The 25,499-nt window shown below is 56.2% G+C and overlaps 1 protein-coding gene across 1 annotated transcript in view; it reads left to right on the top strand.

Moving 5' to 3' along the window:
* VSTM2L (V-set and transmembrane domain containing 2 like) overlaps positions 1 to 25,062 on the top strand; it is a 37,143-nt gene extending 12,081 nt beyond the window's left edge. The window contains exons 2-4 of the mRNA XM_081832797.1: positions 13,363 to 13,532; positions 15,022 to 15,072; positions 23,671 to 25,062. Of these exons, the coding sequence (XP_081688923.1) occupies positions 13,363 to 13,532; positions 15,022 to 15,072; positions 23,671 to 23,943 (494 nt within the window). The 3' untranslated portion in view covers positions 23,944 to 25,062. The remainder of the gene's footprint in view (positions 1 to 13,362; positions 13,533 to 15,021; positions 15,073 to 23,670) is intronic.
* Positions 25,063 to 25,499: the final 437 nt, after the last annotated feature.

Here is a 25,499-nt window from a genome sequence, read left to right as displayed (position 1 = left end):
ACGGAACATAACTGCTTAATGGGTGCAGGGTTTCCCTTTGGGGAGAAGAAAAGGTGTGGGGACTAGATGGAGGTGGGGGACACAGCATTGTGAATGTACTCAGGGCCGGCAGCTCGGTCACGTTAGAACGGTTAATTTTGTGATGTGAATTTTTTTTTTTTTTAAGATTTTATTTATTTATTTGACAGAGAGAGAGACAGCGAGAGAGGGAACACAAGCAGGGGGAGGGGGAGAGGGAGAAGCAGGCTTCCCGCTGAGCAGGGAGCCCGATGTGGGGCTCGATCCCAGGACCCTGGGATCACGACCTGAGCTGAAGGCAGAGGCTTAACCACTGAGCCACCCAGACGCCCTGTGATGTGAATTTTACTTCAGTTACAAAGTAAGTACAAAGGACACACTTCCATAGCAGTCCTCGGTGCCAGATCGTCCACTTGATAAATGTCGACACACTTGGTACTTACAGCGACCGCATGACGCAGCTCTTACCCTCGCCCCCGTTTTACAGATGAGCAAACCAAAGCACAGCATCACCAGGCACTTAGCACACAGTAAGTGTTCAAAATGTTAGCTATTTGAATTTCTTTTAAAGATTGTATTTATTTATTTGACAGAGAGAGACACAGCGAGAGAGGGAACACAAGCAGGGGGAGTGGGAGAGGGAGAAGCAGGCTTTCCGCCGAGCAGGGAGCCCGATCCGGGGCTCGATCCCAGGACCCTGGGATCATGAGCTATTTGAATTTTTTTTTTTTAATTTTATTTATTTGAGAGAGAGAGAGAGAGCATGAGAGGCGGAGGGTCAGAGGGAGAAGCAGGCTTCCAGCTGAGCAGAGAGCCCGATGCAGGGCTCAATCCTGGGACTCCAAGATCATGACCTGAGCCAAAGGCAGACACTTAACGGACTGATCCACCCAGGCGCCCAGCTAATTTGACTTTTTATTGGTTGGGGCCGCCCTCCTTCCCAGTTAGCAGGGACCCCCACCCCCACCTGGGCATGTGTCCGTGTGTGTGTGTGTGTGTGTGTGTGTGTGTAACTCAGCGGTGGGCGGCGGCGAGGAGGCTCTCCTGTGTCCCACACAGGGAAACAGACTCTTTACCTGCATTCGTTCGTTTCATCCTCACAATGAGCCATGTGGAAACTGACGCTCAGAGAAGTGAGGCAACTTACACAAAGCCACACAGCAAGTCAGGGCAGGGCTGCAGCTGGTGTGCCCACATGTAAATCCTAGGCTTCACTGCCCCCCCACCCCAGTCCCTCTGCTTCCTCCTGGTCCGCCACCCCTGGCAGCCAACACATCAATACTCCTGCGTGCAGAGCAAGAGCTGTTGGAGGCAAAGGAGGCCTCTGCCTGGATCAGGCAGAGAAGGCCCTGGACTGGGGGGTCGGCCCCACGCGGCAGAGTGAACGGCTCCCCACCAGGGGCAGCGTTTCTTTGATGTTCTCCTATGTCATTCAAAATTCATGAATTCCGTATTCTATTCCATAATATATTCATGTTTGTTTTAATACAAAATTATGTTCTTTCCCCACTTTGGGGGAGGGAAATCCATGCCTCCAGAGGTCGCGTCCCTGGTTTGAGCAGCAGAGACCATGAGGGCATCCGCCCTTCCTTTCTTTGTTCACTCCTTCTGCAAGCGGGCCGTCTGCGGGCCTCCTCGGACCTGAAATGGTGTCAGTCCTCCCCACGTGCAAGACACAGGGAGGCTGCGGGTGAATCAGACAGGAAGCCGGACTGGCAGGGTCCGTAGGGTTGTGACAGGTGAGTGGCAGGGAGGCTCCCGTCCTTGGGCCTCTGCAAGCCAGAGCTGGGAAGTGGGGACGAGGGATGAAGGTGGGAGGGCGTCAGTGGCCGAGGAAGCCAGAGCTGGTGGTGACCAGTGACCGTAGTGGAGGTGGCTGCCCGCGGGCCCGCCCCTCAGCAGCCCTGCCTCTCAAGCCCTGCTGACCGAGAAGAGTCTCTGCCTGGCCCTGCTCCGCATTTAATGTGTAACTCTCGCCAACCTCCCCTGTTCCTGCGAGAAAATGGACACTGAGGCCCGTAGCCTTCAGCAGGCAACCTTCCCTGGCTAGAATTGATAGACGCTATGTGGTTCTCCTGGTATTTATTTTTACAGTTCCCCTCTATTTATGGTAAGCGATGCTGATTTTCCGTTTATGGCGGCAATAAAAGTCTCCTTTTAAGCTGAATTTATTTAAGTAAAAAGGGAAAGGTGTTTGAAAATAAATATTAAGTAAATAATAGTGCAGGTGCTTCAGGGATCCTGCGGAAATGGTGAGGCTGGTCCCCAAAAGGTTGGACTTGTGAGACTGTCTCTCTGTGGGGCATGCCTTTTCCTGTTCGGAGCTCCTCCTAACCGTGCTGACTCCAACCAGGCTTCGAGTCCAAGCGTGGCCCACCTCCCAAAAGCCATCCCCGAGTCCAGGCAGATGTGGGTCTGCCTCCGTCTTCCCTAACACTTGCACCTCCATTCTGAGCTTCTGCGTATCTCTGGGGAGCGGGAGGGGGGAGTACGATTCATGGCTATGTGAATGGTGCACACGGTGAACAACTGTACATGGCGATGCAGGCTCAGGCCTAGCCGTTGTCCATACAGTAGTCACTGGTCCATGTGTCTGCCCTTCCTGTGGACTCTGGGCCCCTTGAGGGCCAGGGCCTGGCCAGAGCATCCTGGGAAGCCCAGCACAGGGAGGGGTCCCTGAAGGTTGATCTCCTTCATTCCTTTGGCGGGGAGGACTTGAGCTCCTACTGCATGCCCAGGCTGCCATCTTCCCACTAAGGAGTGCTGCAATTCCCCGAGCTTTTGTACAAACGGCCTTCTTGCACTTCTTGAGAAGAGGAAAACTTGTCCGCTCCAAGATCAAACAACCTTCATCGCCTTACACCTCGATCCCTCCTGCTGCACACAGCCGGCCAGCAGCCAGGGGCCGCCCTGGGGGAAACAAAGAACCCTCCCCTGAACCCTGCCTGTCCCAGAGCAGACACTGCACCCACCCCAGGGAGGAGAAGGCTCTGGCTGGTGCCCGCCAGGCTCCTTCTACGAAGCCAGGCTTCTTGGTCCCTGGGGGCTTTTTCATTCAGTTTATCTGGGTTTTCCTCTTAGGGACATTTTACATCTCCTGATTTCAGAAGCAAGGTGAGATCGATGGATGAGCTGGGGCTCCCTCAAGCACTCCCTCTGCAGCCTTTCCCTTTCTCTGCCTCCCAGCCGAGAGTTAAGGTGGCCACGGGCCTTCCTGACTCTGTGCCTTACATGCCGTACATGCTTGCAGCCCTGGCCCCCAGCTGAGCTTGCTGGAAATGACCCCCAGGGAGTCACACTGTATAGAGCTGAAGGGGAGGAGGGCTGAGGGAGGACTCGGGTTCTGCTTGGGAGACTCTCCAGTCAGCCTCGGGGCTGGCATCTTGCTTTGTCCCTTCATACTGTGTGACCTCAGGCACGGACACTCACTCTCTGAACCATGCACCCTCCCTCTGTGAGGTGGGGCCTGGCCATAAAGACCACCACCTCCTCAAGTCTTTGGGTCCTGTGCACGGTGCCTGGAGGGTTTTGCTTCCTGCAGTCCCAGGGTGGCCCCCATGTTCTCGAGCTTTGTTTCTCAAGTCACTGGAAAAGGCTCAGGTCTGGATGGAGGGGGTGGGCGGGGGGAGCTGCAGGGGCCCTTACGTGGACCCACCTTACTTCCTGCCTTCCTCACTGCAGCACCTGCAGAGAAGAGGGTGGGGTGGGGGGAGACTTTGCATTCTGGGGTCCCAAAGCCTGAATCTGAATTCTAGCTCCCCAAGGCCCGGGTCCCAGTCCCAGCTCCTGTCGCCTACCTGCGGTGAACCTCAGTGAGCCTCAGTTTCCCCACCTGTAGTAAAGAGTCAAAGACCCCTGACCTGCAGGGTCGCTCTGAGGATTATGTGGGATCAGACACATCCGCTGTCCGGCGCCTTGCGGGCCTCGGGGGAGAAAGGGGAGCCCGTGGGCCTCAAGGATGCAGACAGCGGCCCGCGAGGCCGACACTGCCCTTCCTGGCACTGCTGGCCTCTGTTTATTGCCCCATTTCATTCCCGGTCACATTTCATATGACCACTTTCTGGGCCCTCTCGGGGAGCCTCCGGCTTGCTTGTCAGTTTAGCGGGGCACCTGTGGGCCAGGCCGGGCTTGGGCGGCCAGAGGTCAGGAGGGCCAGAAGGAGGGAGGTTGGGGAGGGGTCCGGCCTGCTGGAGCCCCACTCAGAGCCTCCCAGGATGCCTGGGTCCACATTGTCCATTTGTCCCTATCCCTGCTCTTGTGGGCACAGTTGCCCCAGAAACTCCCTTCTGGCACGTAGTAGGTGCCCCGTAAATGAACGATGTCTGTCTCCTTGGTTTTTTTCTTACAGTTTCGAGAAGTCCTCTGGGTTTTTGTCTGACCTTTCTCCCTTCATGCGTTCATTCACTCATTCAGCACATGCCTAACAGCACCTCCCATGGGCCTGCCCCCTGCTGGGGCAGCCACCAGGCGGGGACAGACACAGACACCTAGTGTCCGTCATAGAACCCGCTCCAGTGGGCCAATCCGGGGCCCCAAGGAGGGCTTCCACCCCAGCCCGGGCAGGGAAGGCATGTGCGGGCACAGGGCCCGCTGTGAGCCGGGACTCCGGGAACCGTGCCCCGGGAGGGGGCCGGGGGGGGGCACACATAGAAATGTCGCGAGAGGCAGGAGGGGCACACAGCTGGGGTCCCGCAGAGCCAGAGCTGCAGACTTTGGACGCCCAGCCCGAGAGCCTGACTCGGGCTCTGAGAGCCGGCAGGTTCCCATTGGGCTCCCCGAGTGTGAGGCTTTCCTGGAGCTCCCAGGTGGCCCCGGGGCTGAGAGGACAGGATCCCACCCCTGCTTTCTGCCAGGGCCACCGTGTTCGTCTGGTGTCACAGCAGCCAGCATCCGTCGAACACCTACTGTGCGCCGGTGTGCCTGGTGTCCTTCTAGCTGCCGGGACACAGCGGTCAACCAAGCCGACTCTGGTCTCCCGCCTATGGGGGGCTTGCGCTCAGGGTGGGAGAGGGACAGCAAGTGAGAGACGTCAGAGAACGTGTTAGTGGTAAGGGAAAAGCATGAAGCAGAGAAGAGGGGGACAGACGGGACAGACCGTGGAGCAAAGACTTGAGTGTGTGTCCCCCCCCACACCCCCACCCCCACCCCGTGCACGTGGGGGCTGGGGAGCACTCCCGGCACAAGGCCAGGGAGAGTCTTGTGGTGTGGAAGCCACCGCTGCGGGCCGGGGAAGCCACAGGAGGCTTTTAAAAAAATTGTGATAAAACATATACAACATCAAATTTACCATTTTAACCATTTTTAGGTGCACAGTTCCGTGGTGTCAAATACGTTCAGATTGCTGCGCACCCATCCCCACCATCCGGCTCCGGAACTTTGGCATCTTCCCCAGCTGAGGCTCTGCTCCCATCCTTTCAACACTCCCCCATCCTCCTCTCCCCCCGCCCCAGGCAGCCGCCCTTCCGCCTTCTGTCTCTGAGTTTGCTTGCTCCAGGGGCCTCATGGAATCACACGGTATTTGTCCTTTAGCTCCCGGCTTATTTCACTCAGCATCACGTCCTCCAGGTTCATCCATGTTGGAGCCTGGGTCGGAATGTCCCTCCTTTTAAGGCTGAATAGTATTCCCTTGTGTGGAGAGACCACATTTTGTGTATCCATTCATCAAGGGAGCAGGCCACGACACAGTAGGACCTGGCAAGAGATGGGCTGAGTGGGGACCAAGGGGCCGGCGGGGCCACATTGGTTCTCTCTGCTCTGCCCTCCCTCTTGCCTCCCTCTAGCTCCAGTTCTGCCTTGGTTCCCCTGACAAGGAACTGATCCTTCTGTTGGTCCTCAAGGGAAGCCTGCTCTCACTCTGGCATAGACGGATGGGTGGCCTGGGGTCCAGTCCCTGCAGGCTTCCTGGAGGAGGCAGCCTCAAACCAGAGATTTGAAGATTAGAAGGGCAAGGAAGGCTGTGGGGAGGGAGAGAGGAGATTTGGGGCTGGATCAGAGGGTCTGGGCTGGGGGGGTCTGGCCTCAGAGGTGGAGGGACCTGGGGGCTGGGCTGAGGCTGCCTCTGGTGGACAAGTCCCCTGAGGCTTGCCTGTGTGTCACCGGCTGCTGGGGGGACAGGGGGCTGTCGGGAGCCAATGAGGAAGGAGCGAGGAGGTACAGGGTAGATAAGAGGTTACACACGGCCCAGGCGTGAATGAAGTAGAGACGCTGTACCCACTGCATAATCTAATGCAGCTACAAGGAAGCATCTTGAAAATCTTTCTGGAGATGACCGAATTTTGAGCTAGAATGTGAGTGAAGGGAGAGATACTTGCTGAGCATGTACTGTGTGCCAGGCACGAGGCATGTGTTGCCTTGTGTCATCCTCCCCTCTGCCCTCTCTTTCTCTCCTTTTTTCATATAAAGAACTGAGGTTCGGAGAGGCAAAGGGGCTTGTCCAGGTCACACAGCTGGGGAGTAGAAGAGACAGGATTCGAACCCAGGCCTGAGGGCAAAGCCCTAGATGTGGTATAGAATCAGGGCCTGGAAGGTTAGGAAGGAAGTCAGGCCCCGGTCGTGAAAGGCAGACAAGATCTTCCAGGTCTTCCTCCGCCTTAACTAGAAGCTGAACCCACTGACTCGGGCCAGGATCCCAGAGCTGTTTCCTGCCGACCCAGGCCCGATACCCGGGCTTGGGGTTAATGACTACATTGCTCCCCCAATTAAAGGCAGAAAGGAAGAAGAGGTTGCATTCAATCAAGCCCCTTTCTCCTTCTCCTGCAGAATCCTAATTTGTGGACACCGGTTTTAATTGTCTTCCCAGCAGGCCCAGCCCTGCTCAGGCCCTGGGGCAGGAGAACGCAATTGCATCCTTCTCAAAAATCTATAATTATACGAGCCTCGCCGGAGACCGGCTGTGAGGAGTTACCTGAGCTGGGAGGGAGGGAGGGAGGGCTTAGGACAGGAGGAAGTCAAGGAGAAGAGATGGATTTTATGTGCCAAACTCAGCAGGGATGCTAACTGGAGATGGGGGGCTCTGGGAGGCTGGAGAGAAGGACATGCGGGAGGGGATAGGGAGAGGGGCTGCAGGAGCAAGGTCTAGAAGTTATGGGCTCCACTCTCAAGTGCTCTGGAACTGGGTTCAAATGTAACTGTTTTCTCTGTGGCCTTGGGCAAGTCCTTCACCGCTCTGGGCCTCGGCTTCCCCACCTGAACAATGGGGATCAATGACCCCCCTTCCCCCACAGCATCATGGTGGGAGCAAATGTCCAGGAAGAGCTTGGCACGGTGCCTGACACGAGTGCTCTGCATTTCTTAGACGTTACTACTGTGCCATCATCGTCCTCAAACTTAGTGCGGACCTCCTTTCAGTTTCTGGTGTTGATGTGGTACCCTTTCTCATGGAGCTGGGACAGGGAGCAAGAACCTCTGCTGACTAGAGCTGCCTGCTTGTGGTGGAGGTGTGAGGAACTGAGCTCCCATCTCTGGAAGTGTGCAAGTGGGATGCAGAGGTGTGGAGCCCGGTGGCTGAACTTTTCCTGATAATTCAGACCAAATCCTGATGGGGGCTGATGGAGCCCTGGGTCTTGGTCACAACTGCTGGTGAGACCCAGGTTCAAAACCCAGCTCTGTGTGAACTTGGGCAAGTCCTGTCTCCTTTTTGAGCCTCATTTTCCTTATCTGTCAAATGGGGGTGAGCGGATTAGAGACAGTGCCTGCATAGTGTTAGGAGTGTAGTAGATGCTTCATCAATGGTATGGATTCTTTTTAAAAAACAATGACAAAGCTCTCTGGATTTCCCTCCTCCTTGTCTTCGCTCACACCATTCCTTTTCTTTTTTTCTTTTTTTTTTTTTTTAAGATTTTATTTATTTATTTGAGACAGAGAGAATGAGAGAGAGAGAGCACATGAGAGGGGGGAGGGTCAGAGGGAGAAGCAGGCTCCCCGCCAAGCAGGGAGCCCGATGCGGGACTCGATCCAGGGACTCCAGGATCATGACCTGAGCCGAAGGCAGTCGCCCAACCAACTGAGCCACCCAGGCGCCCTTCTTTTTTTTTTTTTTTTAAGATTTTGTTTATTCATTTGAGACACAGAGATACAGAGAGAGAGAGAGAGCGCATGAGCAGTGGGAGAGGCAGAGGGAGAGGGAGAAGCAGACTCCCGGCTGAGCCAGGAGCCCGATGTGGGGCTCGATCCCAGGACCCCGGGATCATGACCTGAGCCGAAGGCAGACGCTCAACCATCTGAGCCACCCAGGCGCCCCTACACCATTCCTTTTCTCCTTGCCTCTGCCTGTCAGGATGCACCCATCTCAGGGCCCAGCTGACATGCTCCTCCTCCCCCAAGTAGCGGTGACCCCTCCCCTTTCCAGTGCCCAGGACACCGCTTTTAGGACCTACATCACTTTCTCCCTCAGACTGTCTGAGCTGATGGGGTTCTCAGACCATCAGCACTGACCTCCATTGTACAGAGGAGCAAACCGAGGGTCAGAGGCAGGGAGAGATGCTCCCCAGGCCACACAGCAGGTCTGTTGGCAGAAACAGGCTCAGTCCTCCATCGCTGGTTCCAGCCCCATGCCCTGGGTACTCACCTGCATATGCTGCCTCTCCATCAGGGGCTCCTTGGGACAGGGCCGGGGACAGGGAGACTCAGGTTATGCCCTCAAATGCCCAGAACCTCATTTTCCACGTGTCTTGAAGACACATCGCCCCCATCACCACTGAGGTTGGAGACAACGGGAGATCCTGGCAGATCCTGGCAGGGTCTGAGGAGATCAGAGAGACCCTGGGACCAGAGTCCACTGTGAGGGTGGGGGAGCTGGTGGCTGCCCCCACAGATGACTCACCTGGTTCCATGAGTTCTTGCAGCCAGATTTCTATCCCTCTTCCTCCCCGAAGCCCTTCCTCACTCTTGGCTCCAAACCATCTCCCCACCTGGGGCAGGGGGACATGGGCAGGGAGCACAACACCTCCTTTGAGAAGTCTGCCCTGATTGCCTCAGGCTGGGTGAAATGCCTCCTCTGTGCCTCCCAAGCCTTTGCCTTCCCCAGCCTGCCGCACAGGACCCTGCAAGGTTGGCCATCTTAGACTGTTACTTTGTAAGAAAGACCTCTACAGCCAGAAAGAGTTTAAATATTCTGGGAAGAACATAGCCTTGGGAGTCAGACAGGCCTGGGTTCAAATCCAGGTTCTGCCATGTGACCTTGGAAGGGTCACTGCCCTGCACTGGGCCTTGGCTGCCTCCTTTGAGCAACGAGGACATGTGATGGAGAGGGGAGAGTCACCTGCTAGGATGCCCCCCAACCAGTGACAGCTGAGCACAAGGAATGTGGCTTGTCGAAATCGAGATGTACTGTAATCGTGTCAAATTCATTCTGGATTTCTAAGACTTAGCACAAAAGCAAATATAAGATACCTCATTAATCATTTTTATTACATGTTGAAATAATTTTTTTGATATCTTGGATTAAGTAAACTACATGAGTAAAATTAATTTCATCTGTTTAAAAAAATTTTTTTTTTTAACTTTTAAATGTGGCTACTAGAAAATGGCAATTTCCATGTGTGCCTCCCAACCCTGGCTTGCGTTCTGGTTCTGTTGGACAACGTCCTCCAGAGGACCGTTACTGGGATGGGGGGGAGGGGTCGTCCCTCAAGTGTGTTTGGGAGTTAGAGGGCCTGGTCAAGGACTCAGGACCTGGGGCCTGACCTTGCTGTCCCCTAGCTACTGTGTAACCCCAGGCCACGCACCGCCCCCTCTGAGCCTTGCTTGCATCAGTAAAAAGAACCGACGGGCCAGGATTGGGTTTTCAGTTTGGGGGTGCCCATGGGCAGGGGAGGCTGAGCTAGGGTAGATGGAGGCTTGGCCCCTCTCCAGGTCCCCCGATGGAGTCCCCACCCAAGGACAGCCCATCTCTGCCCTTCGTGCCACCCATGAGACCCCCACTACCTGTTGGCAGACATGCTTCCTCCACACATACACACATCTCTAGGTGGGGGAGAAGCAGGGGCGGAGTCAGACAGGCCTGGCTTCGAGGGCTGGCTCCACCCTTCCTAGTCTGTGACCCAAGCAGCCTGTGGACCTCCTTTCCCCTGGTGCAGGAGGGAAAATGGCGAGCACTTTCTGATTTCTGTGGCTCAGCAATGGCACCTGGAGAAGGTCACAACTGTGTCCCTTTCGCTGACCCGTAGCCAGCCAGGTCCCACTGCTGGCTGCTTTGGATCCAACTCTCCTCCTGCCCTCTTTGCAAAGGCCACTGGGTCTGGATCAAGGCAAAATCCAGCCGTCCCAGGACAAGGGGCCAAGCGCTCATTGTGATCCCCTCTGAACCCTCCTGGTGGCTCAGGGCCTCCGTGGCCCCCGCAGGCCTGCTTGAGCCGGCAGGTTGGCATCAGGGAAGGTGAGGGGGGCGCAGCCTGGCCCAGGACACTCAGGGTGGGAACCTCTTGGCTCTGGATGATGCTCCACCACTGTCCAGTCATATCTGTTCATTCGTCCACTCAACGAGTATTTATTGAGCACCTCCTAGCTGCCAGGTACTGTTCTAGGAGCTGGGGATATATCAATGGATAAAACAGGCACAGTCCCTCCTTTGGGAGAGCAGACAATAAACATAAAACAAGTGTATTCGCTGTGCTGTCCAGTACAGTAACCATTACGCACAAGTAGCTATTTGTTTAAATTTAAATGAGTTAAAATGAAAAATTTAAAATTCAGTTCCTCATTCACACTAGCCACTTTTCAAGTGCTCGGTAGACATACGTGGCTGGTAGTTTCTGGATTAGCTCAGATATAGAAGATTTTTCCTCATTGCAGAAGGCCTGTCAGACGGCACCAATAATGTGTTGGAAGGGAAGGGTGATTTGAAGCACTGGTTTTGGGTGAGAGATGCAATTTAAATGAGGTGGTTAGGGTACGCCTCCTTGAGGAGGTGATATCTGAGCGGAGTCCTGAAGCAGAGGAGGTTGGGAGCTATGTGGGAATCTGGGGGCGGGAGGAGAGTGTTCCAGGCAGAGGGAATACCAAGCAAGTGCAAAGGTCCTGAGGTAGGATCTCAACTGGAATGTTCAGAGGACAGCAAGGAGGCCATTGTGGCGGGAACAGAATAAGCAGGGGGAAAGCAGAAGCTAGCGCCGGAGGGGACAGGCCCAAACATGGAAGGCCTTCCTTTCATGGTAAAGGCTTGGCTTTTGCCCTCAGTAAGAAGACACGGCAGGACAGTTTTGAGGAAAGAAGGAGTCGGGATTGGTTTGTGTTCTGCCAAGATAACTCTGGCCAACCAGTTGCAAATATATTGTCGGGGAGGACAGGTGGCCACAGGGAGGCCAGTGAGGAGGCTGCTGTGTCATTACGGGCCGGAGGCTGGCCCAGCGCGGGGGCAGGGGGGGGCGGCGACGGGGTTCTGGAGACGCTCAGGAGGCAGCATCCACGGGGCTCCCTGCAGACTGAATGTGGGCTATAAGAGAGGGTGAGGGGGGTCAGGGGCCTGGGCACCCGGCAGGCAAAGGCGGGCGTGGGAATAAGGACAGTCCCGACTTTCAGATCGACCGCACGTGAAGGCCCCTCGCACCTCAGGGGGCACATGTTCAGTAACTCAAACAGCCGTTCTTATTAAACAGGCTTTGTTTATGGGACAGCGGCCGGTCCTTCCCAACCTCACCGAATGTGGGAAGCCTCCAGGAAGCGTCTCACGAACCTTTAACCTCAGGGATTAGGGACCTTGCTAACTTTCTCTTAGCCCAGAAACCAGTTCCTGGAGTCAAGCTCCACATGGAAACCTGTGTGTAGAGCAGAAAAAGCAGAAGCTTCCAGATGGAGGTGTTTGTCAATCCTGATGCTCCCAAAGCCCTCAGAATCCTGGGGAGGGGCGGGAGGCAAGTGGCCCCAGAGCCGGACGCCTACCTCCCAGCCCAGGGCTCCCCGTTCCTTCTGCCCCACGCAGCGCAGGCACGCGGACATACAGGAGGGACCCCTGGGGCTGCGTGGTGGTGTGTCTGCCGCTGTGGGGGGGGGGAGGGCGGAGGGGCACCCTGCAGGCTGCAGCATCCCGGAGGGGCACCCTGCAGGCTGCAGCATCCCGGAGGGGCAGGGGATGGGAGGACTGATGGACACACATTCCCTGGGTGACCTGAACATTGCCAGGCGTCTTTCCGGGGCGAGATAATCTCTCCTGAGAAGAGGAAAGAATTCTAATTACTTCTCAGGACAATATTTGTTTGGAGAGAGGAGAGACAGAACATATGGTGGGGAGGGGCACGAGCCACATTAAATGGGGATTTGTTTTCTCATTTACCTGGCGACGTGGGGGTGGGGGGTGGCGGGTGGGCGGGGCTCCTGCTGGGTCCTGGGGAGGGGGGCGAACCACCTGCCCTGGGATTTTCCTGGGGAGCTGGGCCTTGTGGGGGACGGGAAGATGTGGCTCCCACTGCACCCTGGGGACCCTCCGAGGATGGAGAATGTTCAACCGGTTTAGCGCGCACGGAGCGTCTGCTGGGTGCTGGGAGTCACGCGGCCAGCAGGAGCTCCAGGTCCCTGTTCTCAGGGAGCTCGAGGGGCAGTGTGTGCAGTGAAAGGATATGTGGTCTGACCGGGCGGGGCTGGAGGTCGGGGTGAGGGGGGTCCTGCCCAGGGTGGTCAAGGACGGCCTCTCGGAAGGGGCCGAGTTAGAGCTCTGAGTGACTTGAAGGGGCCAGCTGGGTGAAGAGAGACCAAGGATGGAACGTTCCAGCCCCTGGGCACAGGGCAAAAGTGAGGGGAAAGCGAGGCATGCGTACAGGACAGAGAGGAGACCAGGGGGCAGTGGGCGGGCCCCGAACCCCAACCTGGTGGGCTTTATCCCAAGTGCAGTGTGGGGAGCCAGGGCAGGTTCTGAGCAGGGGGTTGGCCTGGCCCGACTTGGTTTTACAAGGACTGCGGCACTGGGTACTGTGTTCTGGGCTTGGGAATAACCTGGGAGGGAGACCGGTGGGGGTGACTAGAAAAATCTGGAAGACTTGAAAACGGCAGCTTCCTCCCTGGCCTCCAGGGCCTCCGTGCTCACGCCTTCGAACCCAGCCCTCCTCTGATCCCTCACTGCCCTGGGTGGGTCTCCCGTGGCGCCCACGGACTCCGGGATAGAGACCCAGCTCGTGTGGGGCCCTCAGGGCCCTGGACCTGCCCCGTCGTCCCCATGTCTTGCCCTCTGCTTTCGCACACCCCTTGCCTGGCCTCACTGAGCTCCTCTGGAGGCCCCACCTGAAGCCAGGCCATCCCCCCTGCCCCCCTCAGCTGCTCCCACTCTCTCCACCTCTCCCGGACCCGCCAGCCCTGCGCCCGTGGGCCCTGCAGTTTCCTGAGCCCTGGCCACTCCTCCCCCCTTTCTCCACACAGCCCTGTTCACAGAGACGCCCCACGACATGACGGCGCGGACGGGCGAGGACGTGGAGATGGCCTGCTCCTTTCGTGGTAGCGGCTCCCCCTCCTACTCGCTGGAGATCCAGTGGTGGTACGTGCGGAGCCACAGGGACTGGACCGAAAAGCAGGCGTGGGCCTCAAACCAGGTACCGCCCCTGGGGAGACCCCCGAGCTGGGCTGGGACCACCCTGGCGCCCGGGGATACGGACGTTTCTCCACCCTCCGAGCAGGAGGCAGAGCTAGGCTGAACCCTTGGGATGGCCAAGTCCCTCCCATCAGTGTACAGGTGGGGAAACTGAGGCCAGGGGTTCCGGGCAAGGCGGGCAACCCAGTCACTACACACGCTCACTGGAGCAGCTACTGTTGGTGCCCTGCACACACCTGCTGCTAGCCCCAAGGCCAGCTGCCAACTCCACCTCAGAGATTTCTCTGGGTGATAGCCCGCTGGCTGGCAAGGCAGCCCAGCAGTGACGGACAGAACTGGAGGACACGTCCCCCAGCGGCCTCGCCCACAGCTGGGGTGACAGGACAGCTCCCCTTTCTCTCCCTCGGGGCCCCACCGCCCGCAGTGGTCGCCGGCTGGATAACAGGCACACTACTGACTTCCTCCCGCCCACTCCCCTCCTGATGTCCCCTGGGATCCCCTCCCAGGGAGGCTAATTGCACTTGAACCTTTGTCTCAAGGTCGGCTTCTGGGGGAACCCAAACGAGGTCACTTCTGTTCTTACGCTGGGGTAAATGCAAATAATATACGAACACATGCCTATCTGCCCGCCCATGCACGTATGAACACGTACATTCACACACCTGCACGTGCACACACGGGCGTGCTCGCACGTTCTTGCGTGTTCATGAAATAGCCTCTAACACGTTCACAGATACATAGTAAAGATTTTATTTATTTATGTATTTATTAGAGAGAGTGCGCACAAGCAGGGGGAGTGGCAGGCAGAGGGAGAGGCCGGCTCCCCGCTGAGCAGGGAGCCCGATATGGGGCTCAGTCCCAGGACCCAGAGATCATGACATGAGCCGAAGGCAGAGGCTTAACCCACTGAACCACCCAGGCGCCCCTCACAAATGCATATTAAATTCTGTCTTGCTCCTGGGGGTGTCGACTCTCCAATACTTGCAGCCTGCCTCACAGGGCTCAGAGGACTCTGGGGGGTCAGAGGAAGCCCCGAAGCAGAGACCTGCAGATTTCTTGCAGTTGGCAGCATCAGGGGTCAGCCTGCAGGGAATAGTACGTGGGCAGGACTCTGACAGGATTTGCCACACACGATCACAGGTGTGATACACCTGAAAACGCGAACACGTTCGCAGACGGAGACCCAAGTGTAGAGACAGACATTCCAACAGGCACAGCAGGCAGACTCCCCCACCCCCGTAGATCCCCAAATACCCACATATCTAAGTGCACAGCACGTGCCGCTTTACAGGGACCCCCTTCATTGTCCTTGGCTCTGACTCATTACCCCCACCCCCACCCCGAGGGGACACAGAGCCGAGGGATGCCCAACTCCGGACCCCGGAGCATCACTTGTCGCAGCTACTATCTTAGTTATTGTCCATACTCCCACCCCATGATGCTAACGCCTTGTCTCTGCTCTCTCTGCCCCTCCCGCTCCCTCCCGACAGCTAAAAGCATCTCAGCAGGAAGACACAGGGAAGGACGCCACCAAAATAAGTGTGAGTTTTGGTAATGACTTCTTGCAAGGGCTCTAATGGAGGACACAGCTGTAATTTAAAAAAAAAAAAAAAAGGGTCCAGTTCAGCTGGGAGCTTGGGCATGAAGATGGAGGAGAAGAAACAAGAAATGGGGAAAAAATTCGGCCTCGTTCTGTTTTTAAAAGATGCAGATTTTTCAAGTTCATTGAATGACAGGCATAAAAAATGACAGGGGAGAGAAGACGCATTCTCTCCTGTCAGGGCCAAGGCTGCGTGTGGCCCGGGTGCTTTGTGGCTGTCTCAGCAGCATTTTTAATTTGGGGAACCAATAGGGTCTAATGGGACTAAGCTGGCTTTTTTCGGCCCATCATGACTGATGGTGGTGGCATGTCAGGGTCACTTGGGTCATGTGGCTCCCGGGGCTGAGGTGAGGCGGGGAAACTACAGCTGAAGGATTTCAGGACTGGTCCGGTCTTCTTCTGCAAGGACTCGTTTTATCATTGCTACAAGTCTGTAGGGAACGGCCAAGCATTCACCCATTTTATAGGTAGGGCAACTGAGGCTTAGAGGGGTCAAAGATCTGCTGGAGGCCATGACGTGGCTGAGCTCCCTGTCTTCAGGGCTTGAGCTCCTTGTCTCCAGACTCTTCTGGGGCCTCTGTGAGGACCCAGGGGACTCAGGGAGTGCCAGTTTTTTGCGGAGGAGGGCTGGATCGGTGCGGGGGGCATCGGGTCAGCCTGGCAGGAAGCTAGTAAGTCCACTAGCAACATCAGAAATGCAGGTGCCCACAGGGGTATGAGTGTGTATGTGGGGAGAGTGACCTCCAGATTCACTCTTTTCTGCTGATTCTTCCACAACTTTTCAAGGGTTTGTGATGGAGCTCCAGACCCCAAGGCCAACGAGACAGATGCTCAGAAGAGCCTGGCCCCAGAGCAGAAGTCACAGTGCAAAGAGCGGGCACCAGCAGACATGGGGGGTGCCATGCTGGGCAGTGAAGGTGGGGGAGAGGAGGCAGAGAGGCCAGGGAGGAGGCTCCCGCAACCACCCTAACAGGAGGTGGGCAGATTAGAGAACGAGGGCCTTTAAAGCAACATTCGTGCAGTCTGCCCAAGGCCCTTCCCAGCCGGGGTCTGGAAATTCAAGCCGCTTCCAGATTAGGGCAGCTGCAGCTCCCCTACACCCCTGCCCCTCACCTTTACCCTCTGCCAAGGGCACATCCATGTGCAATGCCCCATTCCTTGTCCAAACACCCACCACTTAAACCTGGGTAGGTAGAGATCTGTGAATATATTTATATACCTGCAACTCTCCTATGATTTTGTTTGGGGTTTAAAGGAGTGTCTCAGGCAAAGGGAAGAATAATCTAATTGACTTAGAGGATTAGAATTCGAGGCTGCTAGGCCCTGCGTGAGGGGAATGCGAAGATGCTAATTAGTTAAATAAAATAAATGTGCTCAGTATGATTGTGCAATCACTCCCCACCCCCAGCCCCTGAAATTCCTGCACCAGCCGGGGCTCCGGGGGTCTGGTGAGGAAACTCTCACACAGGCAGCGACTACCTCCTTGTCCAGACAGCATCACACACACTTCAGTTCTTAAATACACAGACGCGGAGTTAGCCGACACCTGGAAACAGATGCACAGCCCGGTTTCCCGCAGGCTAGAAGGCTCAAACTTTTCTCCATGGCCTTCAAGGCTCTGCTCAACTCGTTCTGGTCACCCTCTGGGCTGTCTCATCTTGCTTGGCCTGGCTCCCTCTCTCCTCCCAACTCTGGCTGCTTTTCCACCTTCCCATTCCTGCCCACCTCCTGGCCTTTGCATGGGCCAGTTCCTCTGCCCAGAAAACTGTTCCTCTCTCTTCCTTCAGAGCTCAGCTTAGGACGCCTCCCTTGACCCCGTGGCTCAGCCGGCACCCATTTCTGTGCTGGCTGCATTTCCACGTGCAATCATCCGTGTGTGTATTTGTTTCATATCCGTCCCCCCAAACCCCCCGACTCAGTGGGGCTGGCACTGTGCCTGCCCGATGAGCTGTTACATTTCCAGAGCCTAGTACAGCACCTGGCACCTATAAATAATTGAATGACTATCACACACCCAGGCCAACAGTGGTATAAACCCAGACACAGATTTTGGTACACGGACATGCCGACATGCTGTGCATCTGTGCCTGTCTGTGTATGTGTGCCGGTGGATGAAGGCACAGGGTGGCTCGCGGGGGGCCACGGAGCCTAGGACCCAGGCTCTGTATCTGTAGGAGCCAACTGAGCCAGGCAGGAATTCGGCCTCATAGCTCCGTATCTTCTAAAAGTCCTGATGGCGATGGGCAGCTCCTGATTTTTAACTGTCAGGACCTACTTTGAAAAACTCTGTGGGAGCTGAGCACGTGTCGTGTGCTGGCGGGGTGGTGTGGGTGCTATGGGACCCCAGGGTCTAGGGGCTTCCTGGAGCCTGGGGCAGGAGGGCTCCGTGTGACCTGTTGGGGCTGCCATGGTAACCCTGGGAAGGACCAGAGTAGGCAGTGCTGAGGACACAGTGGGGCCCGGAACCTCGAATCCCTGAGCCAAAACACCTTGTAAGCTGGGAAGTCCTAGAGATCGGCCATGTGAATGACAGTGGTTACTAGAGTGAAAACTTTTCATGAATTTGTGAATCACAAGACTCCTATTCCCAGCAGGAGCATGAAACGGGGCCCAGCTTCTCTGCAGGGAACAGATGAGGGAACGAAAGAGCTCAGCATCTTGTAGGGAGATCAGTTATGTAGTAGGACAGGTATCTGTGATAAAATAATAATAATAATAATAATAATAATAATAATAATAATAATAATGCAGCTAACATTTATTGAGTGCCTGCCATATACCAGGAACCATGATGAGCGAACTTTACATGAATTATCTCATTTCACTCGGGACCTAGGGAAAGATCCTGGCCTAAAAACATCTCCCTTGGTAGCTTGCATGTGCTGAGGATTTCACCTTCGGGGCCTCATTTCTGTGGCTCAGGCAGATTCTTTTTCCTATTAGCTGTTTTCACGTTCTCGACATTTTTATGGATCTAACTGAAGTTCTTCATTTTCGAGTTTAGGTGAATTTCCCCTTCACCAGTTTTGCAAGCAGCGTTGATTCTCACCTTCTTAATTTTAAAGCAAGCTGAAATCCATCCTCACCCCCATCCCCAGACCTTCTTTACCTGCCTTCATCATGTTAACTGCTTTAGTGGGAAAGAGTCCTGGGCCACCCAAGTCCCCAGATGCATGTGGCCCAGGGCTCTGGCCCGCTCATCCTAAAGCCTGTATGCCTTCCAGCCAAGCCCCCCAAAGCTACGTACAGCCCTGAAGAGTCCTCAGGAAGCATCAGCAGCCCCGCTCTGGGATCTCTGTGAAATCCCCGTGAATGGTTATAAGATGATCCCATTTGTTACATCAACCAAGCCCCTGCCAACCCTGCCCAACTGCTCCGTGTGTGTGGTGCATGTGTGGACACTCGGTGTTTTTGGTGGCAGGCTGGGACGGCTGGAGCAGTGCATGAGGTCTGCATCCTTCACAAAGAAGTAACAGGCCAAGTGGTGGCTCATGGTTCACTATGATTTTTATTTTCTGCTCTGGATGTTTCTCTCTTAAAATTCTGGTCCACAATATACACAAGGCATGAAATTCTGAGCTCCTCCAGGGAGGTGAGAGTCACATGGAGCCAAAAATCACTCCATCTATCTCAGGAATGCCTAAAACATCCTAGCGTGGTCAGGGACCTCGACCCCAGTGCTCCCAGGCCAGTGTGGGAGATGGATGTTGACCATGATCATCACCCAGTCATCACCCATGATAAAAAGTAAAATGACAACTGTGACCATCAAAATGAGGAGAGCTGCCTGGGGGGTCTGAGCCAGTAACAGAGGACCTGGGTCTGGAGGGCTTCTTGGAGGAGGTGCTATTTAAAGTAAGCACTGAAGTATAGAAGCGTTGACTAGGAGCGGGGAATCTTGGCTGGGTGTGTGTGTTGGAGGAACTGCAGGAGGCTGGTGTGGCCAAGGGGCAGGTGTGGGGAAGAGGCCCCGAAGGGCTCGGTCAGCCCCTGCTAGGAGCCATCAAAGGAAGGGCCCTAAGTTGGGGGCATTGTGTAAAGATCTGTCTGGCTGTCATGCAGAACAGATCGGAAGGGGCCACAGTGGCTTTGGGGAGACTGGGAGGAGGCTGGGACGATGACCAGATGGGAGAAGCTGGGACCCTAGTCAGTGCAAGGTGGCTGGACTCTGGAGGAAAGGGGAGGGGTCCAGTGATGTTCAGAAGGAAGATCCGTGGAATTCTGGAATTGATTGTGCTGGAGTGCGCGAGGAGCAAGGGCAGTGATGACTTGGAGGGGGTCTGGCTGGAGTGGATGAGGCCTTCTGGGGTCCAGATTCAGAAGGACGCTGAGTTGGATCCTGAACACACGGGGGGTTGATGGTGAAAGTGTCTGGGTGCTGGTGATGGAGGCCTAGGAGTGGCAGAGCTCAGAGCAGGCCCTGGCCTGGGGCGGGGACCACCTGACCCCTGCTCCCCATCCCAGCGCCTTCCCGGAGCCACCCTGTCCCTCGCGGGCTCAGCCACGAGTCAGCATGTAGGAGAGAGGTCTGGCACTGCGGACGCACATCAGCATCACTCATTCTTCCCGGCCTGGCTCTGGAGGCAGACCCCAGCCTTGAGGGCCCTGGGGTGCCCCTGCCACGTCCAGAAAGGCCCGGGCCATGGGTGAGCAGGGAGGAGGCTGAGCTTGGTCATGGCACAGACTCGCCGTGTTTCTTTCAGCATAATTAGGTGCTTAATTGCACTGCTAAGGCCTGTCGATGCCTGTGCCGAGGTGATTATGATTTACAGCCAGGCTGCGGCGCGGGGTCTCCTCTCCTTCTGGCCTCTCCGGGCTCGCTGGACGGCTGGGCCATAGCGTTTTCTGCCGTTTGTGAATGAGGAAATCCAAGAGGCTGCTGCCTCCAGCCCCAGAAGCTGGGCTAGGATGTTGGGCCCCCTCCCATAGGTATGCCTCTGAGCATGGGCTGGGCTCCCCGCAGACAAGGAAGGCTGGGGACCTAGGGAAGGAGGTAGGAGGGGGTGAAAAGGTAGTCCTGTGGTTTACTGGTCATGGGAGGCTCGCCAGATGTGTCTGTCCCCAGCTGGGCGGCCGTGAGCCCATCACTTTACCTCTCCGAGCCTCAGTTTCCTGACCCTTACAAAGGGTATCCTGGCAGGGCCTATATCTCGGGGTTATTGCAGGGCTTAAACAAGATGTATGAGGCTTTTAGCACATCACCTCGCAGTGATCGAGTGCTCCATAGACCCTGGCCGTTCTTACTGCTGTTGGGGGTTTATTTGCCTTCTCTGGATGGTGCTTCAAGGGGTAGACACCAGGGCCGGAGAGAGCGGTGTCTCATGCATGAGTCTCCCCAGGGTGCCGGGTTCGGTGTGGGGTCTGGTTGTCCGTGAGTCCACGCAGCATTGCTGGGGTCTGGCCGGTTCACAGCTGTGACCCCAGCACCCAGCTCAGAGCGGGCTCCTGCTGAATGTCCGCCAGATGCATGAGGAGTTTGTCCCAAGAGCCTGGGCGCTGGTGACTGGTCCGGGTCAGACCCAGCCTCCCAGCACCCTCCCTGACTCCCTCCTCTCTTCTCCGAGGGGAAGGGCTCTTCTTCTGAAGGCCACCGTGTCTGCTGACAGAGGGGGCGACAGGGTCAGGGGGGTGGGGGTGGGGGGCGCAGACTGCTTGGGGAGGGCCAGTCCAGGCCTCGCCTGGGGTCTGGGGGTGGGAGGGGTGGGCTGCGTCTGGTGCTCCCTCCCTAGGAGCGGCTGCTCCCAGCGCTTCGCATTATTACTCCATTAGCGCCTTGTAGGGTTGACAAATGAAGGATAATTAATATCCGTGAGGGAAACAGATGTTGAGGTAATTCGCTCCCCGCTGTGCATTTGCAACAGCATCTCCTAAGTCGCCCGAGAGCATGGCAGGGCCACAGGGCCTCCCTGTGCCCTTGGTCAGAGGTGATGGAATCAGCGGGACCTGTGGCCTCCAGCTGGGCCCAGCCCAGAGCTGTGCAGGGAAGGCTGGCTCTCAGCCCCACACCAAGAGGGGCGGCTGGGAGAGCTTCCCGCTGCTTCCTACCGGGAGCTCTCCCTGTATCCCCCCTCGTGCCTCCTGCTCTACCAGAAGCCCACATTTTCCTTCTTCGTGGGGGTGATGGCCAGCTGGAAGGCTCAGACGGGCCAGGCTCCTTGCTGTTGCCCACCCACTTCTCCTCTTCCCTTCTGGAGCCTGGGACGCGTCCCCCTCTCGCCCTGTCAGCACTGGGTGACCATGGATGGACCGGTCGTGCCATTTCGAGGGGTAGCGTGCATGCAGTCAGGCCTGGGTTTAGTTTCTAGCTCTGCCCTTTGCTGACTCACTGCCCACGGGAAGCCCCTTCTCTTTCTGAGACTTCATTTCCCCATCTGTAAAGTGGGTATAGAGGTGCATATGTGCCCTCAAATTAGAAAGCACGATATCTCCACTTCACTTGAAAAAAGAAGGACCTAGAGCGAGTCCACTCATTCAACGAATGTTGTCATTGTCGTTTACAGGGCACAAGGCCCTGGATGGTCACTGAGATGAACAAAATGGGTATCATCCTTGCCCTCATGGTGTTTACAGTTTGGCCAGGGAGAGAAACAAAAATCAAGTCAACAGACAAATTAATGGTTCTCAAACTGTAATGACTGCTATGAAGAAGATAAACAGGGGGTTGTGATGGAGGGCTTCTTGGAGGAGGTGATGTTGAAAATGAATGGGAGTCGAAGAGAGGCGGGGAACAGCACTGGAGCAGAGAGACCAGCATGTGCAAAGGCCATGAGGTCAGAAAGTGCTTGGCACTTGGAGGAGATGAAAGGGGCCCGGAGGCCCGAGCAGGTCAGTGAGATATTGTAAGTCATGTGTGCACGTGCCCAGCATAGGCTCAGGCATGTCTGCAGTGAACGCACCCCCATGGTCCTCTTTCACATCCCGGCCTCCTCACGGCAAGGGTGACCAGCAGGGGCCACCCCTCCGAGTGCCAGGGCTTGTGGCAAGAATACGACAGCTGGTTTTCTATGTCCCGCCCCCCACTCCGGGGCGGGGAAAGGGGCCAGGAGGGCTCAGGGCTGGGGCTGCGGGGCTGACACCCACTCGGCTCCAGCCTGGGCCTGGCCAGCCTGCAGTAATGCCAAGTGGTGACTGGTGGTGAGGTCAGTGACACGGGGCTGGGGACTGATCTCCCCGTTCTGTCTGGGCAGGGTGAGGGCTGCAGGAGGCAGGGCGGGGCTCCTTTGAGCTGCAAGTAAGAAGGGACCAGGGAAGGATGGAAGCCCCTCCCCACCTCTCCTCTCCAGGCCCACGTCCCCCCTTCCCACTTTCTAATTTCCTACGTTGAAATGTGGACTCACAGGAAGTTACAACGATAGATCCTAGGGTCCCCTGTGCCCTTCCCTGGGCTTCCCCAGTGAAATACCTTATAAAACTGGCCAACTGCTTTTTCTCTTCTCATTGAAAAAAAAAATTTAGTAGCATTATAGTCACCACAGGTTTACTCATAAGAGCTCTGATCTGGAAACTACCCACATGCCCATCAACAGGTGGCTAGAGGAACAGATTTTGGGGTGTTTCTCTGGATGCAATACTGCTCAGCAGTGAACAACCACAGAGCTTAGAGCAAACAACACAGAGCAGCCTCACTGATATTCCCTTGCGGGAAAGCGGCCACACACACAAGAGTCCAAGAACAGACCAAACTAATCTAGGGTGACAAAAGTCAGGGTAGGTGGGGGTGTTGATGAGGAAGGGCCACAAGGGTGGGCTCCAGAGGGTTCTAAGTGTCCCCTGCTTTGCTCTGGGCGGTGGTCACACAGGTGCACACAAATACAATTTCGTCAAACTGTATGCACTTTACTGCCTACAAGGTTTATTTCAATTTTAAAATAAAAATTTAAAAACCGAATCAAATAAAGAAGCAAAGAGCCAAATTACAAAGACAACTAGTACAGACACTCTTGCCCCCTGCAACAGGTGTGAAGTTATTAGTATCCTGATGTATTTGCCGTCAGCCTTCTTTTTTGTTGGTTTGTGTGTTTGAGGAAATAGGACCTTTCACACGAAGCTGAGACTTGACTTTGCCGTGTCTCCCGGGTCCCTGGCCCTGCCCTGGGCTTCAGCCTGGACACAACCACTGCCCTGGGGCCCCCGCATTCCCTCCAGTCTGTTTTCACACTTGCACACACCTGTCTCCAAAGCCAGGACCGAGTGTTTTTATGCGTTTGTTTACAGAAACGGCCTGGCCCCGAGGGCTCTGCAGTGAGATCTTCTCCCTCCCCGCGTGTCTCGGAGCCCAGCTCTAGCTCAGGCTTTTTAACTGCTGGGCAGTATCCCATCCAGCCAACTGACTACTGCCTACTTATTCGTGCTGTTGATGGACACTGAAGTGGTTTCTGCTTTTTTGCTATTTGACTCACTTTCCCGCAAGCCTCCCAGGGCCCTCGTGGGAGTGGTCTCTGGGGCCCTGGTCTCCGGGTGGGCTCCCAGAACCAGCGCTCTCCATCTTCCCAGCTGCTGCCTAATGGCCAGGTCACGGTCTCTCTGTCCCCCTCCCCAGGTGGTCAAGGTGGTGGGCAGCAACATCTCCCACAAACTGCGTCTGTCAAGGGTGAAGCCCACGGACGAAGGCACCTACGAGTGCCGTGTCATCGACTTCAGTGACGGCAAGGCCCGGCACCACAAGGTCAAGGCCTACCTTCGGGTGCAGCCCGGAGAGAACTCGGTCCTGCACCTGCCCGAAGCCCCGCCCGCCGCGCCCGCCCCGCCCCCCCCAAAGCCGGGCAAGGAGCTGCGGAAGCGTTCAGTGGACGAGGAGGCTTGCAGCCTCTAGACTGATGCCTACCCGGCCACCCACCCGCCCCGCGCCCCTACAGCTGTACAGAGTGCATGAGGAGCCGCTGGACCGCTGGGGACGGGACTGCCTGGGTCCAGCCGCCTCCCCATCCCCAAGACTGCCTGTGGCCACCACGTCGGCCCTCTGCCCGCCACTCCCTTGCTCAGCATGTAAGCCCTGCCCAACCCTTCCTTTTCAGACCCCTGTGGTGACCTGGCTCGGAGAAGGTGGCCCCGGGCACCAAGGGGACGACCACCCCAAATGCTGGGGCGGGCACCATGCTGGGGCCAGGCTGCCTCTCTGTCACCAGCTTCAGTGGAGTCCAGTGTTTTGCTTTGCTTGCTTGTCCCCATCCTGTCCCGAGCCGGGGCCTCCCAGCCTTACTCTCCCTCCTTCCCCATCATCCCCCACTTGAACCTGGGGGTGTGGACTGTGACCCCTCCCTGAATTTGGACTGGAATCTTCTGAGCCCTGGCGAAGAACTGGGGCACAGAACCCCCAGGACAGCTTTGCTCTGAGCCCGTGGCCCGTGAGCAGGGTCACTCACAGGGGTCCTGGGAGGAGAGGGAGACACCCCATTGTCTCCTGGGGGGTTGTCCTTCATGTTCAGCTTCCTTATACATAAGAAACAGCTCCCTGTCCCACTCTCCGCAGAGGTGGGGGGACCAGGAATCTGCTCTTTCACATGGCAAGTCCGAAGGAGGGCCTTTCCCCTCTGACCCAGTGGCCCTATGCAGAGTTTTGCACCAGCAGGACCCTTTCCAGGGTCTTCGAGGCTCTCCCAGGAGCCCCCCTCTGCCAGCTCCCAATGTCCCAGCCCCCTCCTGGGGCCCATGCCACGCCCACCCAAGGGCCTGGGGCTGTTGGGAGCCAAAGGCCCCCCAGTACCAATCCCCTCACAATTCCCGATTGGGGGACACCCAGCCCCTGGTAATTTGTAAATATTTCTATTGGGCCCCCTGGAGGGGGAACTGGCTCAAACCTCTGGCCGCCCCTCAGTGATGGAGTTGGGATGTGGGAGAGGCTGAGGGCTATGCCCAGGGCTGTGTGGGTAACCCTGTACACATGATCCAATCCGTGACTACCAGCCAACCTGAATAAAGTGGTTTAAAGAAACCTCTGGGCAGTGTCTTTCTGGGGCATTTGGGTCTGGTGGGGGAGGGGTCAGCCCACACCCAGCCTCCCTCAGCCCCCTCTCCCTCCGGCTCCCTGTCCCCCACCCCCCAGCACAGAACAAGAGCTGGCTGGGGCACAAAGAGAGGGTGAGGGGAAACCGGCCTTTGTCCAGTTACCCGGTGCTTGAATTGTTCTGAGATTTTGAGATAGTCACACATACAGAGGAGTGCGTAAGACACGTTTACACTGTTTTGTCAATAAATACATTAGAAAGCAAATAAAGGTGAGCCCATCACCTACCAAACACGGCACTCCAGCACATTTTTCATGTTCTTGTTATAGCTTTACTACCTATATGTATGTCATCTTAAGCAATATAGTTGAGTTTTGTCTATCATTTAGAACTTTCTATGCATGGAATCATATCACATCCATCC

The sequence above is a fragment of the Leptonychotes weddellii genome, chromosome 10 (genome assembly GCF_054177405.1).
Source record: "Leptonychotes weddellii isolate Sample4059 chromosome 10, ASM5417740v2, whole genome shotgun sequence".
Classification (NCBI taxonomy): Eukaryota; Metazoa; Chordata; class Mammalia; order Carnivora; family Phocidae; genus Leptonychotes; species Leptonychotes weddellii.
Note: the sequence above shows the minus strand (reverse complement) of the source record. Positions and strands in the feature narration are given on the sequence as shown.